This window comes from Macaca mulatta, chromosome 15, assembly GCF_049350105.2.
Source record: "Macaca mulatta isolate MMU2019108-1 chromosome 15, T2T-MMU8v2.0, whole genome shotgun sequence".
Taxonomy (NCBI): Eukaryota; Metazoa; Chordata; class Mammalia; order Primates; family Cercopithecidae; genus Macaca; species Macaca mulatta.
Genome location: NC_133420.1, coordinates 18,737,740 through 18,750,989, shown reverse-complemented (window position 1 = coordinate 18,750,989; position 13,250 = coordinate 18,737,740). Strand labels below are relative to the sequence as shown.

The window sequence follows — 13,250 nt, the reverse complement described above, 5'->3', positions numbered from 1 at the left end:
GGGAGGCAGAGGCAGGAGAATCTCTTGAACCCAGGAGGCGGAGGCTGTGGTGAGCTGAGATTGTGCCACTGCACTCCAGCTTGCATAGCAGAGCGAGACTCTGTCTCTAAATAAATAGTAAAAGCACAGTTTATTTTAATACACAGAAAGGGCTGGGTGCTGTGCCTCATTCCTGTAATCCCAACACTTTGGGGGGCCAAGGCAGGATTGCTTGAGGCCAGGATTTCAAGACCAACTTGGTCAACATAGCGAGATCCTGTCTCTACAAAAAATTTTAAAAATTAGCCGGGCATGCTGGCACACACCAGTAGCCAGCCACCTGGGGGAGGCTGAGGTAGGAGGATTGCTTGATCAGGAGGTTGAGGCTGCAGTGAGTCATGATCACGACACTGCACTCTAGTTTGGACAACAGAGCAAGATCTGGTTTCTTAAAATAAAAATTAAAAAATTCTAAAATACGCCTGTAATCCTAGCACTTTGGGAGGCTGAGGTGGTCAGATCACGAGGTCAGGAGATCGAGACCATCCTGGCTAACACAGTGAAACCCCGTCTCTACTAAAAAATAAAAAAAAATAGGCAGGCATGGTGGCTGGCACCTGTAGTCCCAGCTACTGGGGAGGCTGAGGCAGGGGAATGGCGTGAACCCGGGAGGCGGAGCTTGCAGTGAGCTGAGATTGTGCCACTGCACTCCAGCCTGGGCGACAGAGGGAAGACTCTGTCTCAAAAAAAAAAAAAAAAAAAAAATCTAAAATACACAGAAAGGACTGGAAGGTTATTATTCAGTGCAAAGTTAACAGTGTGTAATCCTGGTAGTGACTGTACAGGGGATTTTTTTTTTTTTTTTTTTTTTTTTTTTTTGCTGTTACGCTTTTTTACAATTTTCTGTGTGTTTTCCGGGGAACATCTAGTACCTTTTCCCTCCGTAACGGCTTTACAGGCCGTTGTAAGAACAATGAGCCTTGGCCGCGTGACCTCGAATGGCCGCAGAGAGGAGTTCTCACAGAGATCTTGCCGCGTGCCTCCTGTGTGGCACGGGCTGGGTTTCCTAACGTGGCTTCTCAGCCAGAGTTTCCCAAGCTTGGCCAATCATTAGAGTCACCCAAGTTATGTGTTAAAAATCAGATTTCCAGCCGGGCACGATGGCTCACGCCTGTAATCCCAGCACTTTGGGAGGCTGAGGCGGGCAGATCAGGAGGTCAAGAGATCGAGACCATCCTGGCCAACATGGTGACACCTCGTCTCTACGAAAAATTACAAAAATTAGCTGGGTGTGGTGGCGCATGCCTGTAGTCCCAGCTACTCAGGAGGCTGAGGCAGGAGAATAGCTTGAACCCTGGAGGCAAAGGTTGCAGTGAGCCGAGATGACGCCACTGTACTCCGGCCTGGTGAAAGAGCAAGACTCCGTCTCAAAAAAAACAACAAAAAAAATCAGGTTTCCAGCTTCTCTCCATAGTAGTCAAACTGGACTCTCTCTGGGAGAGCCTGCTGTTGCTGCTATTTTTCATTCCTTTATACACATGCCACCAGAGATGATTTTACATTAAGGCCTCTCCGTGATCACCCAGTTTGTAGGGGAGGAGAGCCTTATTCTTAATCCCCTGTCTTGAGGCCGCTCCCCCAGGAGCCTGTCATGAAGACCCACTGTGTGACCTTTGGTCTTCCGAGTGCTCCTGGAATCTTGTACACACATAACTATACGCACATGTGGAATTTATTGTTGAGGCAGGGTCTCTGTCACCCAGGCGACCTCCTGGACTCAAGCGATCCCCCCACTTTGTCCTCCCAAAGGGCTGGCATTACAGGCTGGTATTACAGGCATGAGCCACTGTGCCAGCCCCCATGCGGAATTTTGTTGTTGTTGTTGTTGAGTTGGAGTTTCTCTCTTTTCACCCAGGCTGGAGTGCAATGGCACAATCTTGGCTCACTGCAACCTGTGCCTCCTGGGTTCAAGTGATTCTCCTGCCTCAGCCTCCCAAGTAGCTGGTATTACGGGCACCTGCCAGTAGGCCAGGCTAATTTTTTTATTTTTAGTAGAGACAGGGTTTCACCATGTTGGCCAGGCTGGTCTTGAACTCCTGACATCAGGTAGTCCGCCTGACTTGGCCTCCCAAAGTGCTGGGATTACAGACGTGAACCATGTGGAATTTTTAAACCTTGCTCTTTGTTTTATGGAGTGAGTTCATGTTGCACCCCCTCTGCATGTTGCATTCTTTTTTCATATTTTGCAGGAATCCCTCCAGCCCATTGCTGCAGCTTTACAGCAGCTTGTTCCCAGTGAACTGGGGGTTTTAAGTGTGTCCCTGTGGTCAGTCTGTTTGTTAAATAGGTGGACTCTAGAAAGGAGTTCCCAAATGCTCTTACTGGAATGCAGGGGGTGGGCAGAGAACCCTGAGGCTGCACTGGGGATCTGTCTAATCTCGCTGTGCTCAGTCTTCCTGTGTGTTAAATAGGGAGCCTGCCCGCCTCCCCCAGGGTGGTTTCCCAGCCAAGTGGCCACATGCTTTCTGCAGAAGGGCTGATAAGTGGGCTGCCCTGTGGAGTGGGCAGGCTTTGGCTCCCAGCTAGATTTGAGGTGGAATTTTGGACAATGGTAGAATTTTCATTGTCTTCTTCCACTGACCCCTGGGTCCTAGGAAAGCCAGGCCACCCTGCACTAATCCCCTCCTATGGGTCCCTTTTAGGTTGAACCATGATTCCAGTGACAGAGCTCCGCTACTTTGCGGACACGCAGCCAGCATACCGGATCCTGAAGCCGTGGTGGGATGTGTTCACGGACTACATCTCTATCGTCATGCTGATGATTGCCGTCTTCGGGGGGACGCTGCAGGTCACTCAAGACAAGATGATCTGCCTGCCTTGTAAGTGGGTCACCAAGGACTCCTGCAATGACTCGTTCCGGGGCTGGGCAGCCCCTGGCCCGGAGCCCACCTACCCCAATTCCACCATTCTACCGACCCCTGACACGGGCCCCACAGGCATCAAGTATGACCTGGACCGGCACCAGTACAACTACGTGGACGCCGTGTGCTATGAGAACCGGCTGCACTGGTTCGCCAAGTACTTCCCCTACCTGGTGCTTCTGCACACGCTCATCTTCCTGGCCTGCAGCAACTTCTGGTTCAAATTCCCGCGCACCAGCTCGAAGCTGGAGCACTTTGTGTCTATCCTGCTGAAGTGCTTCGACTCGCCCTGGACCACGAGGGCTCTGTCAGAGACGGTGGTGGAGGAGAGCGACCCCAAGCCGGCCTTCAGCAAGATGAATGGCTCCATGGACAAGAAGTCATCGACCGTCAGTGAGGACGTGGAGGCCACCGTGCCCATGCTGCAGAGGACCAAGTCACGGATCGAGCAGGGTATTGTGGACCGCTCAGAGACAGGCGTGCTGGACAAGAAGGAGGGGGAGCAGGCCAAGGCGCTGTTTGAGAAGGTGAAGAAGTTCCGGACCCACGTGGAGGAGGGGGACATCGTGTACCGCCTCTACATGCGGCAGACCATCATCAAGGTGATCAAGTTCATCCTCATCATCTGCTACACCGTCTACTACGTGCACAACATCAAGTTCGACGTGGACTGCACCGTGGACATTGAGAGCCTGACGGGCTACCGCACCTACCGCTGTGCCCACCCCCTGGCCACACTCTTCAAGATCCTGGCGTCCTTCTACATCAGCCTAGTCATCTTCTACGGCCTCATCTGCATGTACACACTGTGGTGGATGCTACGGCGCTCCCTCAAGAAGTACTCGTTCGAGTCGATCCGCGAGGAGAGCAGCTACAGCGACATCCCCGACGTCAAGAACGACTTCGCCTTCATGTTGCACCTCATCGACCAATACGACCCGCTCTACTCCAAGCGCTTCGCCGTCTTCCTGTCGGAGGTGAGCGAGAACAAGCTGCGGCAGCTGAACCTCAACAACGAGTGGACGCTGGACAAGCTCCGGCAGCGGCTCACCAAGAACGCGCAGGACAAGCTGGAGCTGCACCTGTTCATGCTCAGTGGCATCCCTGACACCGTGTTTGACCTGGTGGAGCTGGAGGTCCTGAAGCTGGAGCTGATCCCCGACGTGACCATCCCGCCCAGCATTGCCCAGCTCACAGGCCTCAAGGAGCTGTGGCTCTACCACACAGCGGCCAAGATCGAGGCGCCTGCGCTGGCCTTCCTGCGCGAGAACCTGCGGGCGCTGCACATCAAGTTCACCGACATCAAGGAGATCCCGCTGTGGATCTACAGCCTGAAGACGCTGGAGGAGCTGCACCTGACGGGCAACCTGAGCGCGGAGAACAACCGCTACATCGTCATTGATGGGCTGCGGGAGCTCAAACGCCTCAAGGTGCTGCGGCTGAAGAGCAACCTGAGCAAGCTGCCGCAGGTGGTCACAGATGTGGGCGTGCACCTGCAGAAGCTGTCCATCAACAACGAGGGCACCAAGCTCATCGTCCTCAACAGCCTCAAGAAGATGGCGAACCTGACTGAGCTGGAGCTGATCCGCTGCGACCTGGAGCGCATCCCCCACTCCATCTTCAGCCTCCACAACCTGCAGGAGATTGACCTCAAGGACAACAACCTCAAGACCATCGAGGAGATCATCAGCTTCCAGCACCTGCACCGCCTCACCTGCCTTAAGCTGTGGTACAACCACATCGCCTACATCCCCATCCAGATCGGCAACCTCACCAACCTGGAGCGCCTCTACCTGAACCGCAACAAGATCGAGAAGATCCCCACCCAGCTCTTCTACTGCCGCAAGCTGCGCTACCTGGACCTCAGCCACAACAACCTGACCTTCCTCCCCGCTGACATCGGCCTCCTGCAGAACCTCCAGAACCTCGCCATCACAGCCAACCGGGTGAGTGGCCCGGCCACGGCTCTGTGTGTGGGCTGGCGGGCGGCCTGGCCGGGGCCTGTGGTGGGGCGCTCGGCAGGCTCAGTGTCCTGGGACTGTCGATGCCCCTGAGTGTGGTCCTCACCGGGGGTTTACAGAACCACCCAGGATAGAAGCTCTGTTCCAGAGACAGACTCCTGGGGCCCCATCCCAGGCCTGCTGAATCTGAATCTCTGGGCCTGGGGCCTGTCTTTGCTCCAAAATGTTGCAGTTCTCCTGCCTGGAGAGACTGTATGGCCAGGCAAGATCTGTCCCCCAAGGTGACCTTGAGCCGAGTTCCTCTTCAGCAGGGATGTGCGTGGGCAGGAGGTCCGAACCCAGGGGTTCTCTCGCAAAGCTGGGTGGTGGGAGTCAAGACTTAGCCTGGAGCTTATGTCTTCCTCAACTTGTTCCCAGTCGGATTTGGAGACAAGGAGCCAATCCAGGTCCACCCAGCACAGTGTGGTTGGCCAGTGCTGGCAGAGGGGAAGCCTCAGATGGTCTCTGCAGCTCCCAGCATCACTCACACACCTTTCTCTGCTGCTTTTGGTGGTGTCAAAGGCAGAGTTGGGCTTAGATGGGGCTAGCTTGTCACTGCCTGTCTTTCTGAAAAGGAAATTGTGCAAATCATTGTCACTGGGAGTTTGGGAGGCCACACCTTTGACATACTTTCTTTTTTTTTTTTTTTTTTTTGGAGACGGAGTCTTGCTGTGTCCCCCAGGCTGGAGTGCAGTGGCGCGACCTTGGCTCACTGCAAGCTTCGCCTCCTGGGTTCATGCCATTCTCCTGCCTCAGCCTCCTGAGTAGCTGGGACTACAGGCACCCACTACCGCGCCCGGCTAATTTTTCGTATTTTTAGTAGAGACGGGGTTTCACCGTGGTCTCGATCTCCTGACCTTGTGATCTGCCCACCTCGGCCTCCCAAAGTGCTGGGATTACAGGCGTAAGCCACCGAGCCCGGCGACATACTTTCAAGACTGTTGGTGGCCTGTGGGCGCCAGTCTCTTACCTGGCTGGGGAAGCCCCCATCCAAGGGCTCCTTGGTGGAGGCAGGCAGTGTGGATGGAGGGCTGGGTACTCCTGTGGCTCTGTGGTCTGGCCTCCGAAATGGAAAGAAAGCCACTGCCATTGTGGGGAACGTCCCTCTTCCACCCCTTCTGGGGACCTGCAGGTCCTCCTGGGCCTCACATCCGGGTGGAGATTTCCGTAGTGAGACATGTGGTGGAGGAAGCCTGAGGCCAGGGGCTGGGAGACAGAAGGGAGAGCCAAGTCAGTCACCACTTCTGCCCTCGACACAGCAGCAGCTGTCGTGCCGGGGCCCCTGTGAACTTTACTAGGGATGCCACCAGGTTCAAGAGGCTAAAGAAGAGACCCGGAGTTGACCAGGCACAGTGGGTCACACCTATAATCCGAGCACTTAGGGGAGCCGAGGTGGGATAGTCACTTGAGCTCAGGAGTTCGAGACCAGTCTGGGCAACATAGGGAAACCCCATCTCTACCAAAAATACAGAAATGATCCAGGCATGGTGGCATGTACCTGTAGTCCCAGCTATGTGGAAGGCTGAGGCAGGATCACTTCAGCCTAGGAGTTTGAGACTGCAGTGAGCTATGACTGTACCTCTGTGCTCTAGCCTGGGCAACAGAGTGAGACCCAGTCTCAAAAAAAAAAAGAAAAAAATGAAGAGCCCTGGAGCCGCATTTCTTAGTTCGGTGGTTACTGTTGGGTGCATCTGCCATGCAGCAGCCTCACGGTGCAGTCCCTGTTGGTTTTGTGGGCACCTGCTCTGTGTTCACCCTGTGCCGGGCATGACGCGCCTGTCCTCCTCCTACCAACCTGCTGAGTCCTCCCAACAGGAGCTGTCTATAGCATCCTTGGGCACGGAGGGAGGTGGCCCCTGGAATGCCCTGTCTGTCCTCCCGGGCCCCAGGACAGGACATACCTTGTCCAGCATCACTCAGACTGGATGCTTCAGTCCTTCCAGATGCCTGCTGGCTTGGAAGCCTTCCTCCCCTCTTCCCCAGGGCCCCCTTCCTGCAGAGCAACTTGCAACCCACACGTATCAGGGATTTTGACAAGTCCGTATCTCCCGCCATCCCATATTATGACTTGAGCACAGCGGGAGAGTGCACCAGGGCAGGGTTTTCTCTTGCAGTTTCGGGACAGGCCCACTGAACAGGAAAATTGGAGTCCCCTGGGGAGAAGCCACATTTGAGAAGCACGGAACAAACCCAGCCCTTCTTTAATCTATGGAGGGGGAGACTCCCTGGCTCCCCCATAGCACAGTGCTGCCCTTGATAAGCTCGGACTTCCTCACAGCTCCTGCCATGCCTGCCCTGTCCCAGGTGCTGTGCTGGGGCTGTCCTCCTGGTTGGGGGAGGGTGCGAGCCTCCAGTCTGGCTCCCCATCCTGTCCCCCACCCCCAGCTCCTCCCACCAAGCTTGCCTGTTAAGTGTCGTGCCTGCTGGCTGAGGTCACCCCTCAGGAAAGGAGCTGGCGGCAGGCATGCTGTCCCAGAGGAAGGAGACCCTCTGGACACCCTGTTTAGCACACGGCTTAATCACATCCTGTCCCCACCCCCTGGAACACCAGAGCCTTAATAGGGAAAACAGTTCACTTGGGCCAACCCCAGGCAGGCCCCTCATTCTGAGTGGGAGGCCTGAGCCCCTCTTCTTCCTCACTGGGGCTTGACGGCTCCTTCTCAGCCACCTTGGCCTGTGGTGACCAGGAGGGGTGGGCATGGCCTTACCAGGCCCTTGGGTGCTGTTTTTGCAGATTTATACTCCTGCTAATGAAAGCCTTGACAAGACAGGTATTCATTCATTCGCTTGTTTACTGATTTGTGCAAATTGGGTTTTTTTTGGTAGAGACAGGGTCTCACTGTGTTTTCTAGGCTGGTCTTAAACTCCTGGCCTCAAAGCCTCCCACCTTGGCCGCCCAAAGTGCTGGTATTACAGGCATGAACCACTGCGCCTGGCCTTTGTGCAAATGTATTTTGAGCATTCCTAGAATCCAGCTATGGAGCAAGGCACTGGGGACACAGGGATGAAGAAGGCCAAGTAACAAGGCAGTTAGCACAGTGCGTAGGTGCTCTGCTGGAGCACCAGGTCCCTGGGAACACAGAGGAACAGGCCCTTGAAGGACGAGGAGGAGGAAGCCAGGTGGAGGGGAAAGGGACAGTCCAGGAGGCTCTAGTGGGGAGGAGCAGTGAGATGGGCTGCCCAGGAACGTGGGCATCCCGGAGAGCAGCAGTGGGGCTACACGGTGCACGGCGGGTGGGGGATTGGCTGGCAGGGGGATCCTGTCCCACGCCTCAGTTTCAGTTGTCTCTTCATTTAACAGCTGGTCCCTTGCCGGCCCATAGGCTCTGATGACTAAGATCTAGCTCTTTTGTTCAAGCAAATGTTGACCGAATTCCTAGTGATTGAGTGGGTGAAGGAATGAGCCGACTTGCAGCGTGAGGTTCCTCTTGCCGTAGTGTGTGGGGTGGGGTGAGTGAGAGGTGGGAGAGAGGAAGAGAGCTGTTCAGAGACCATGATTAGCCATCAGGTAAGGCCATGGGACCTGGCATGGCCAAGGCAGGTAGGGATGGAGAGATATGGATGGATCTGGGAGATGCTGGAGGCAGAATCCGAAGGGACGGGAGTTGATGGTGGGGGTGGTCTGAGTGACTCGAGGTTTTTTGCATGGATTGTTGAAACTGGAGGAGGCACAGTTTTCAGAGGCCAAGGTGTGTCTCATGTCAGGTGTCTGGGGCCCTGGGATGTCCAAGGGACCATCCTGAATCTGCCTGAAGCCCAAGGAGTCACCCTTTCCACGCTCGTGGGTGAAGAGGGGTTCTCGACGCGGTCACTGTGGAGAGCAGAGAGGGAGAAGGACAGGAGTCCGTAGAAGAGGAGAGTGAGGCCAGAGCGTGGGGCACATGGGGCCTGAGGAATCGGCTGGATTAGGAACTGGTGACTTTGGCCAGAGAGTTAAGGGTGGACGGGGGCAGAAACCGGGTCGTGGAGGCGGAGTGAGGAGAGAGAGCGGCTTTCCGGTGGTTGGTCAGGAAGGCCAGAGAGCCAAGGACCATGGAAGGGCCTGGAAGCCTCCTGGAGGGTTGTCCTTTTCAAAGATCAGGTCGAGTTGAGGCCTTTCAGTGCTGATGGAAACCCACTGAAGTATCTGGAGAGGTAGGAGAGGGTGCAGTTGGGGGATTGGGAACCAACTTCAGGCCTCCAAGGCACAGGCAGGCGACACTTGGCGGAGAAGGATCGGTCCAGAGGATGGGTGTGGCTGTGGTGGGAGCCGAGCAACTGAGAGCACCTCCCCTTTTCTCTGTGGGGCCTGGAGAAGGCTCCCTGGCTCAGAGAAGGGCATGTTTCTGGGAGGAGGCCTTTCAGGGAGGGGGCTCCAGAGCCAGACTCCATGTGGACCAGAGCTCTGCCGCTTGCTGGCCAGAGCTTTCCCACTGTCCCTGACCACTGCGTGTGTCGGCAGAGGAGATCACGGGGTGGGAGTGGGGACTTTCTGGGAAGACTGTGGCCCCTGGGTACTCCAGAGCCCACTTCCTGTCTCCTCTCTGACCTTCAGCCCCTGCTGACCTCAAACCCAACCCCAGATGCATTCCTGATCCTTGGGCACAGTGGTGGCAGTGTCAGATACCCAGGTTAGGAGCCTCCTTGAAAGTACCCACTGTACCTGGGCTGGGTGTGGTGGCTCATGCCTGTAATCCCAACACTTTGGGAGGCTGAGGCGGGCAGATCACCTGAGGTCAGGAGTTCAAGACCAGCCTGGCCAAAATAATGAAACCCCATCTCTGCAAACAATACAAAAATTAGCCAGGCATGGTGGTGTGCGGCTGTAATCCCAGCTACTTGGGAGGCCGAGGCAGGAAAATCACTTGAACCCGGGAGGTGGAGATTACAGTAAGCCAGGATTGCGCCACCGCGCTCTCTGGGTGACAGAGTGAGACTCCGTTCCCCATCCCCCCCCCAAAAAAAAATAAAAGGAAGAGCACTCGGCCAGGCCTTGGCCATGCTTATTTTCCTGCGGGGAAAGCCGAGTTGCTCCCCAGGAACAAGGGTCCTCCTCCAAAAATGGCTGGAGAGAACAAGTGCCCGTGAGGTTGAGGTCCAAGTCTGCAAAAAGGTCCTCAGCCACAGTGTCCAAGCTCAGAGGCATTTCTAGTCCAACCTGTGCCCTTTACAAATGGGGAAACTGAGGCCCAGAGAGGGAGGGGGCTTTCAGGGTTACCCTGTAACTGAGTGCTGTATTTGGCAGAAGGGGAATATAGGATGGGCTCTGAGTGGGAGGAAGTAAGACGTACATTCTCTCCTGACCCTTTCGGAGAGGCTGCAACCTCAGACGAGTGGCATGTCATCTCTCTGGGCCTCAGTCTCCTTGGCAGGAAAACGGGGGCGGTGATAGAGCAAGCTCAGAAAGGCTGCTGTGCAGTCTCCCCATCATCCTTACTTAGGATCAGGGCCCAGGGCTCCTGGCCCCTGCCCTCCTGCCCATCCCATCTGAAGGAGGCAGCCTCGGGACAGGCAGGCTCAACTCATGGCTTTACTTACAGGTAGTAAGAACTCATGACCCCAGCTGATTCCTCGCAGCAGGGCAGGGAAGAAACTGGCATACATGAGGCTCTTCCCGTTTGCCAAGAGACACAACACAAACCCACTGCAGCCCCGTGTTTGCTCCTTGCTCCGCTAACAGTGTGGACGGTTCACCAGAGCATGGGCTGTTGACCCAGGTTCAAATCCTGACTCCACCACTTACCAGCTAAACCGCTGGACAAGTCAGCATCTTTGGGCCTTAGTTACCCCATCTATAAAATGGGAAGAGTATTGACAGAGTATTTATAGGTAGTTTGCTTTAAATAAGTTAATAGTATCAGTGCTCAGAGTGAGCCTGCCACGCATTAAGCTGTGTAAGGGTGTCGTCTGTTAATAGTAATTGCTCCATATCCTCAGGGAATGCGGTCCAAGGTCCCCCATGGATGCCTGGCACTGCAAGTAGTGCAGAACTCTATATGTTCTGTTTGTTCCTATTCACACGTACCTATGACAAAGTTTAATTTATAAATTAAGCATAGTACACTTAGGCCTTGAAGCTATTTTTTTTTTTTTTTGAGACTGAGTCTTGATCTGTCACCCAGGCTGGAGTGCAGTGGTGCAATCTTGGCTCACTGCAAGCTCTGCCTCCCGGGTTCACACCATTCTCCTGCCTCAGCCTCCCAAGTAGCTGGGACTATAGGCGCCCGCCACCACGCCTGGCTAATGTTTTTGTATTTTTAGTAGAGACGGGGTTTTACCATGTTAGCCAGGATGGTCCCGATCTCCTGACCTTGTGATCCGCCCGCCTCAGCCTCCCAAAGTGCCTGGATTACAGGCGTGAGCCACCATGCCGGGCCGAGGCTAGTATTAAGTAAAGTAAGGGTTGCCTGAAAGCACTCTGAGACTATGACAGTCGATCTAATCACAGACGTGGCTCCTGAGTGACTGACCTGGGTAGCAGATGCAGCATGGGCGCACTGGACTAAGGGACCACTCACGTCCTGGACAGGATGGATTTCATCACGCTACTCAGAGTGACATGCAAGTTAAAACACGGAATTTTGGCTGGGTGCAGTGGCTCATACCTGTAATCTCAGCACCTTGGGAGGCGGAGGCAGACAGATCACTTGAGGCCAGAGTTCAAGACCAGCCTGGGCAACATGGTGAAACCCTGTCTCTACTAAAAATACAAAAATTAGCCGGGCGTGGTGGCAGGTGCCTGTAGTCCCAGCTACTCAGGAATCTGAGGCAGGAGAATCGCTTGAACCCGGGAGGCGGAGCTTGCAGTGAGCCGAGATCACGCCACTGCACTCCAGCCTGGGCAATAGACCGAGACTCCTACAAAATTTAGGCTGGGTGCAGTGTCTCACTCCTGTAATCCTAGCACTTTGGGACGCTGAGGTGAGAGGATCACTTGAGCCCAGGAGTTTGAGACCAGCCTGGGCAACACAGTGAGACCTCGTCTCTCCAAAAACAAAAAAATATGGAATTTTCCATTTAATATTTTTGGACTGCAGTTGATTGTGGGCAACTGGAACCACAGACAGCAAAACCGTAGATAAGGGGGGACTCCTGCGTTCATGTTTGGTAAAAGTACAAGGAGCGGGCTCCAGATGGCCAGGAGGAGGCTCCCTGTACGCATGCCCACCCTGTGACTTAACAGATGAGGAAACTGGGGCCCAGGAAGGGGCAGTGACACAGCTGGGATTCTCGCCCCTATCAGTGAACTCTCCCAACTTCTCAGAAAGAGTTAACGGGGTAGATTTTCTTTCTTTTTTTTTTTTTTTTTTTGAGACGGAGTCTCGCTCTGTCGCCCAGGCTGGAGTGCAGTGGCCAGATCTCAGCTCACTACAAGCTCCGCCTCCCGGGTTTACGCCATTCTCCTGCCTCAGCCTCCCGAGTAGCTGGGACTACAGGCGCCCACCACCTCGCCCGGCTGGTTTTTTGTACTTTTTAGTAGAGACGGGGTTTCACCGTGTTAGCCAGGATGGTCTCGATCTCCTGACCTCGTGATCCGCCCGTCTCGGCCTCCCAAAGTGCTGGGATTACAGGCTTGAGCCACCGCGCCCGGCCTTTTTTTTTTTCTTTATTGAGATGGAGTCTCACTCTGCCACTCAGACTGGAGTGCAGTGGCGCGATCTTGGCCCACTGCAGCCTCCACCTCCTGGGTTCAGGTGATTCTCCTGCCTCAACCTCCTGACTAGCTGGGATTACAGGCACACACTACCACACCCGGGTAATTTTTATGTTTTTAGTAGAGACGGAGTTTCACCATGTTGGTCAGGCTGGTCTTGAACTTCTGACCTTGTGATTCCCCACCCTCGGCCTCCCAAAGTGCTGGGATTACAGGCTTGAGTCCCCGCGCCCGGCCTAGGGGGTGGATTTTCTCAGCATGCTGTTTTGCTTTTGTAAATTGTTCTTAAGCTGGGCAGAACCAACAGCCTGGCTCCTGGTGAGCCCTGGGACGGAGGTGGGAGCAGCTGGCCAATGTGATATACTTCCCAGGGCCAGGTGCTGGAAGACAGTGGGGATTGAGGCAGGCAGGTCTCATCCTTAGAGCCCACATCTAGAGGGTAACAGATGGAAGGATAAGCACTGCAAGTGGGGACACAGGGGCCATGAGACCCAGGAGATCAGGGAAGGCTTCCTGGAGGAAGTGACTGCTAGAGGAAGGCTTCCTAGAGGAAGTGAGGAAGAGCTGAGACCTGGCACACAGGCACATGTTGGCCAGAGTTTGGCCCAGATTGTGCTGGTGCAAAGGGCCTGGGGATCAGAAAAGATGCTGAGATCTGGGGGAGAGAAGGAAGGGAAGCCCAGAGGCCCCGTCCGAGCCACACCCACCTCACTCTCA

At 54.9% G+C, this 13,250-nt stretch overlaps 1 protein-coding gene across 5 annotated transcripts in view; it reads left to right on the top strand.

Moving 5' to 3' along the window:
• The window catches only part of LRRC8A (leucine rich repeat containing 8 VRAC subunit A), a 39,664-nt gene that overhangs the window by 24,449 nt on the left and 1,965 nt on the right, over window positions 1-13,250 (top strand). For 3 of the 5 annotated variants that reach the window (XM_077965544.1, XM_077965543.1, NM_001257576.1), the window contains 1 exon segment: window positions 2,682-4,846. In XM_077965544.1, coding sequence (XP_077821670.1) covers window positions 2,690-4,846 — 2,157 coding nt within the window. In that variant the 5' untranslated portion in view covers window positions 2,682-2,689. 5 annotated transcript variants of the gene reach the window in all.